General features: G+C 31.3%; 1 protein-coding gene across 1 annotated transcript in view; it reads right to left on the bottom strand.

The window, feature by feature from the left end:
- The window catches only part of btv (beethoven), a gene marked incomplete at its 3' end in the record, with an annotated part of 240,143 nt that overhangs the window by 198,315 nt on the left and 35,398 nt on the right, over positions 1 to 6,430 (bottom strand). Inside the window, 3 exon segments of the mRNA XM_067051518.1 lie at positions 767 to 915; positions 1,007 to 1,106; positions 2,797 to 2,937. Coding sequence (XP_066907619.1) covers positions 767 to 915; positions 1,007 to 1,106; positions 2,797 to 2,937 — 390 coding nt within the window.

The raw sequence follows: 6,430 nt of genomic DNA, 5'->3' as shown, positions 1-6,430 counted from the left end.
ATTAAATAAAAATATTAATAATAAAAATAACTGAAAGGAGTTTGAAGTGAATAATAGTACTGCACATTTACAATTACTGAATTATAATAATAATGAGAATAAAACAAGATGATACAAGAATACGATAAAAATAAGGATCTAGTGATACCTAAATAAATAATATCTATAACTAAGAACACACATATATAGCTAATTTTAATCGTAGTACAATGAAAAATTATGTGGAGATGAAAAAAATACAGGCAGATATGGTCATTTGGTGAATAAAAATCAGTTATTGGGAATCATAGAAGTAAGAAAGTACATAGTCAAATATTTCTTATTTAGTTTTCTTAGTAGTTGATTTATTTATTAGTTCTTTTGGTAAACAATTAAACAGAAATGGTACCATATAGTTTGAAGTATGTTTACCAAATATATTGTTGTAGGGTGGTTTGATAAATTTAATTTTTTTTTTTCTAAATTTTTTCAGATATATTATTTGTTTTCTAAATAAATTACTATCCATAAATTTTGAGATAATTCTGAAAAAATAAAATAGGTTAGGTTTAACACGGATTCTTTTTGACAATTGTAATGCTTTTATTACTAAATATTTAATATATAGGTAAGTGAAAGTAAAAATGTTCTTTGACATTGTTTACAAATAGGAATATCTCCAGGCATAATCGAGTGATGGTAGGACAAATTATACTAACAATTTGAATCGTGTCAACAAAATACTTCCAATACTTTAGAAAGAATGAAGTTGAGATTATCTACTTACCGGTAAAGGACTGTCTCGTGAACATTGCAAATGAGCTTTCAGTTTTATAACTGCATTTATTTCAATTGATTCTAATTTAAGCTCATACATTTTTCTGGCATTATTCCAGAGTGGTTCAGTAACTTCATTATACAGAACTGGATTCAAAACTTTAAAAAAAAAATAAAAACATATAGACATGCATAGAATATATATTATATAGCTAAAAAAAAAATGAAAAACCATAAAATCTTAACTTACCACTAAACGGGGCAAAATATCGATAAATCCCAATACTTTGTTGTTCTTTGGCCGTGAAAAGATTCTTAAATAATTCATGTACAGCTAGTAATTCTTTCATCTGTAAATACAAAATTTTAGATTGTAAAAAAAATTCAGATATTAATTAATTTAAAGGAGTTAATGTCATGATGATGATGACCAATATAAAACAAAAATTGATTATTTTATTGGATATGTTAAAGAAATACAATACAATAATTATACCCTGTCTAATAAAGTTTGTACACAGTTCCACCATATAATAAAATTGTTACCCCGGAAAGATAGAAGATCAATGGAATGCTGGACTCATTTCATAAGCTATGATATTTTGAATATAATTGAACACTGTACTAATGTATTCATTGACGAAATAAAAGATAATTATGGTGGGGAAAGTAACACAATACCATTGACCAATTCTTTACCCTGGGACAGGTCTCTGAGAAACATACCAATGATCACTGTAAATGGAAGCATTGAATTGATTTTAGAGTACCATTTAAAACAATTATGACAAATATACCCACATTGGTCATGCATGAACTGGATGTACTGAGTGAAGAATAAACGGTTATTAAAATGGAAAATGCCAAATACCACATGCTGAGTCAAATGTTCAGAAATTGGTATAAGCCAGGGAGACCCAACATGTATGTAATAAGTTTCAACAAAATAGGAATGTATCAAGAAGGGAAGATATTCACTTAGATGACGCCAGGTCTCTCAAATGATTAAGTTATCAGAAGATTCCATAAGAAAATGAGTTATGTTTTAATGTTTAGTAACGTTCCAATTCCATTGAAATTTCAAATGTTAAGGCTAAGAATGGTCCCTATACATATTAATAGAATCAAATCATGATTATGGAAAACACAGCATGCTCAGACAAAACATCATATATTGGGCTCTTATAGTTTTGAAGCTGTTAAATTTTTCTTTATCAGAAAGAAAATATAAGAGAAACACAAATCCTTAATTAAAATCTCTCAAATATAAGGATTCAAAGGCTGAAATGATTGGGTATTATATGAGAATGAATAATGAAAGAGTTGCCAAAAGAGTATGTGAAAATTTTTATGAAAGGATTGTGTTCAAAGTCAGAGGGTCCTGACAATGTAGGATCTCAAAGTATTTATGATAGATACAGAGAAATATGGATGAGAGTTAATAAGCAGACTAACAGCTACCTTTTAGACTTGTCACATCTTATAAGAGTTATCTTATAAAATGTATAATATTCGATAAAATTCTTCTTCAATATGAATAGTAGTTGCTTAACCCTAAACTATTATTGAATATACTCAGATTTTCTAGTAGTAGCCAAATGAAATTTTGTTTTATTATTCTTATGTCATACAATTCCTTAGTAGTTCTGCATAAGATCTATTTTGTGAATATGTAGAGGTGTGGGCAACTTCTAACATATGAATCTAATACTCACATTGATTTCATTAGATTTATACACACATATAAGAAGAAATTTTAGTGACGTTATGTTGAGTAATAAGTTAATTATGGTAATGATCCAATTTAATTTGAGTAACTTACTTCACTTGAGTTAACGTAATTCCTACTAAATGCCATTCTTCATTATTTTACTTATATTTTACTCTTTAATAAAGTACTACTTATCTTGAAAATTTAAAATATTGATAACAATTTTATTTTTTGCATAGTTTAATCAATAGTTTTTCAATATAAATAATTTTTTTGGAAGAAAGAATTAAATCAAAGTTAACAAACATATATAGTCAAGTTGAAATTACCTCTTTAAATCGTTTCAGGAAACCATTCATATAGTCTGAAGTATAAGCAATATGCATCCAAGTGTGATGCTTGTAATTTGGCCAATAAAGTGAGGTCAGATCCGTAACACATTGAATCCACTTGGTAAGTACATTTATAGCCTAAAAATGTGATGATAAGTAATATAGATTTAATAAAATTTAATATTTATATGAAAAATGAGATATAAAAAATTAATAATTTTTAAACAATGCAGTTCCTCTTGCACTGAGTACAAAAATAAATATATAATTTCCAAAAAGTAGTTCGATTTTTCATTTCTTATTAAGTTGGTTTTTTAAAGAATTTTCTTTTCAATTAATTTGCCACACACTTGAACTATACCTACCTTCTACAGACAGTTAACAATTGAACCTCACTGTTGATTTATCATCAGCTTGATTTATCAATGCCACTTGAGCATTTGAACCATAATACTAGTAACTTACACTGTAGACTTTAAATTCTGACTGACACCGTATGGTTAGAACTCACTTCTGAAAACAATCTAGTCATGATTCTGGAAAGTTCTATTTGATAAAGAATGTTCTTTTAATACCACTGGGTTTTAACATTTATATTCAACATCATCATAAATTAATTTTTATTCCCAAATATTCCTAAAATTTTTAAAAACCATTCATTGATTAATGGCCACCTATTTTATCCTCTTTTAAAATTCATGCCATGTTATATGATCATATCCCTTAGATGCATTATTGTTTCCAAAATGCTGGTACTTAAAGGGTATACATTATTTGAGACCACAACAGGGGAAAAAAATAACTAAATGTTTTTCCAAAGTAGCCGAAAATTTCATAAGAAAGTTATTTTAAATAAAAATTCAAACAAAGTTTTATTGTAGGTCTTCCTTTAGAATCATTTATAATTCCACAACTATTCTGAATCATTAACAATGAAAGAAAAACCTTGGAGTCATTTACAATCAGCAACTTTCCATGAATAATTATATTTTTCAGAAATATGAAATAAATATATAATATCCTCACCGAGTAAAACCTCCAGTGAAACATTACATAATTACATTTAAATAATTATTACTAGAAAAGCAATAAAGTTTTAAGAATATTTTCATGGATCTCAGTACCAGTTCAGCTGGATAGAAGTGGTGGGGAACAGTGGGTTTAGCAAGCATGAAGATAACAAATAACAAACAACAGACTCAGAAGTAAACAAACAGTTTTATTATTATTATTGTTACTATTTCTTATTCTGTTGACCTATTAAGTTATAATAATAATTGAAATAGTTAATTACAAAGTTTTTAATAAAACAGTTAATAGAGATAACAAAAAAAAAAAGATTAGTATGTGAGAATTGCCAACATTTATTTCATATTAAATATGTGAAAAGGTACAAAGTGTGAAAGTGTATAAGGTTTCAGTATCATAAAACTGAAATTCATCATTTATATCATATGATTTTACTTTCAAACAACTTCCCACCTAACACCATCCAGAAACTCTTAAACTCTTATGAAACCTGTTACCCCTGCCTGTCTTTCTTCTCCCTAACCCTCCACAATCACCTCCCACTCACTAATGCAAAACGCACCCCTAAACAATGTCTTTGATTTAATAGATAAAACTACTGTTCCTAATTATAAAAAAAAAAAAAAATGCTCATTTCAAAATCCATCCACATAAATCTGAAGTCTAACCCAGCTAACATACAATTTATGAACTCTGTATTTCACTAACCTACAGCCATATTTTAAACATGATTAAAAAACCACAAATTATTCTCCATTTCGGACTATTCTTTCTTATCCTATTAGAACATCTCTTCCATCAGCTGTCCTCTCATTTTTTCCATTAGGCCAACATTGATTTATTGATGTTCTAATTTTTTATTGGTCTGCCTGTTTAAACCATTGCATTCAACAAATGAACCTCATATCCATCACAATTTGTTCGCTGCGCCATAGCCGCTTGATCCTCTCCTAGATATCGCATTGCCCAATTGATATTGTCTTCGACCATCAATGGGATGATCACATTTATTAATAGAGACTGTATGAACAAGATGAATGGTTAACCACTAAATCTATTATTATTACAGGGATGAAGGGTGGCCGAAAAGGAACACTTATTGTTAAAGATAATTGATTAATTTTGACTGGGGTTAAGTGATAATGATGGTGTTAATTATACCCAAAGATGTGGACTTACCGCTTTGATCATTCCTGTTGGTGCCTTCCATTTCCCTTAATCTACTCTTTCCTCGGCTACCAGAGGGCTATTCGACTGTGTCCTTACTCACTCATAATTTTTTAGTAGAACAGAGGCGAACAAAAAAAGGTAGGCTCTGGCCAAGGCTCACTAGTGTGTGTCTGAGTCTTTTGTTTTCTTGGGCACATGGGGTGCTGGAGTGGTAATTAACCATATTTTTTATGTCTTCCTTTAAATGCAACAGATGATATTATCGTTGATGATCAATAATCACCCTATATTTCTCCCCGTTCTCACCTGGTGTAGGTTTCTTCCGCACAGTCCACAACACACTATTACAAGGGGATGTACTATCCACAATACTATTCCTTATCTTCTTAAATTCTTGATTTCCTCTTTGATGTGCTTCCTGAGCACCTGTGGGTATCGTCATTCTTTAACATATGTCACCCTTTCTTACTTTAGTGGAATCTCATGTACTGTCCTTCCTGCCCCAACTCGTGCCTTCCCATCTGCTATTGTTTGTTGGCATCTGTACTTTCTTTGTCCGATTCGAATATTCCATTTCCTATTACTATTCTTTATCCTAGCCCCCACCTTCTCTAAAAGATTACAACTAATGATCAGCAGATAATTCCTGGGCATCCTACTCACTACATGAATTGTTAAAATATCCCCTTTAGCTCCCCACTTATCCAGTACTATCTCTTCCTCCCCCTCTACACTGCATGGCCCAACCAGAGTGATTAATTTACATTTGAAAACCTGTACCTGGAATGTCCTCCCCCCACCGCTCAATTTCTCTGGTACTTCTCTACAAGCAATGGTGTTTGAGCAACCTGTGCCTACCAGACAGCTCACGCCTCCCTTCACTCGGATTATAAGCAGACCGTCCTGTCCTCCTTTATTCACGACCATTCCTTTTTTATTCCTCTGTAAGATCCGCTCAGTCTCTGCCGAAGGCTTCTCATCCGTACTTCTTGGGCATTGACCTCCATTGGCTCATCTTTGTCCATATTCCTTCTTCGAAACATGTATGGGCACTGCTGGGCAATGTGTCATTCGTTTCCACACTCAAAACAGCGAGTTCAGAGACACTAAACCACTAGGTGCCCAGTTTTGCTGCATCCATGACACTTGCAGTCCTCTTGCTGGCAGCTGGTTCTGGGTTTTGCTTGCCTTTATCTTCTGTCCCTGTACAGCATTTTCCCTTTAACACTATTCTTATACTCTCTTCATTTTTTTTAATGAATTTCAACCCGGGTTTCGGCACCACTTAAGTATCATCGAGAGAAATAGTAAAAAAAAAAAAAAAGGAGGAAAAGTATATTAAATGACTCGCATGGATTCAAGAAATAGAAATGGCTTAATTCAGTCCAGTACTTCTATATACACATATCAATCAGCTGTTATCGTACTCAGG

The sequence above is a fragment of the Halyomorpha halys genome, unplaced genomic scaffold (assembly GCF_000696795.3).
Source record: "Halyomorpha halys isolate HHAL.00 unplaced genomic scaffold, Hhal_1.1 Scaffold598.1, whole genome shotgun sequence".
In the NCBI taxonomy this organism is placed as follows: domain Eukaryota; kingdom Metazoa; phylum Arthropoda; class Insecta; order Hemiptera; family Pentatomidae; genus Halyomorpha; species Halyomorpha halys.
The sequence above is the reverse complement of the archived record's forward strand: the minus strand, read 5'-3'. Positions and strand labels throughout refer to the sequence as shown.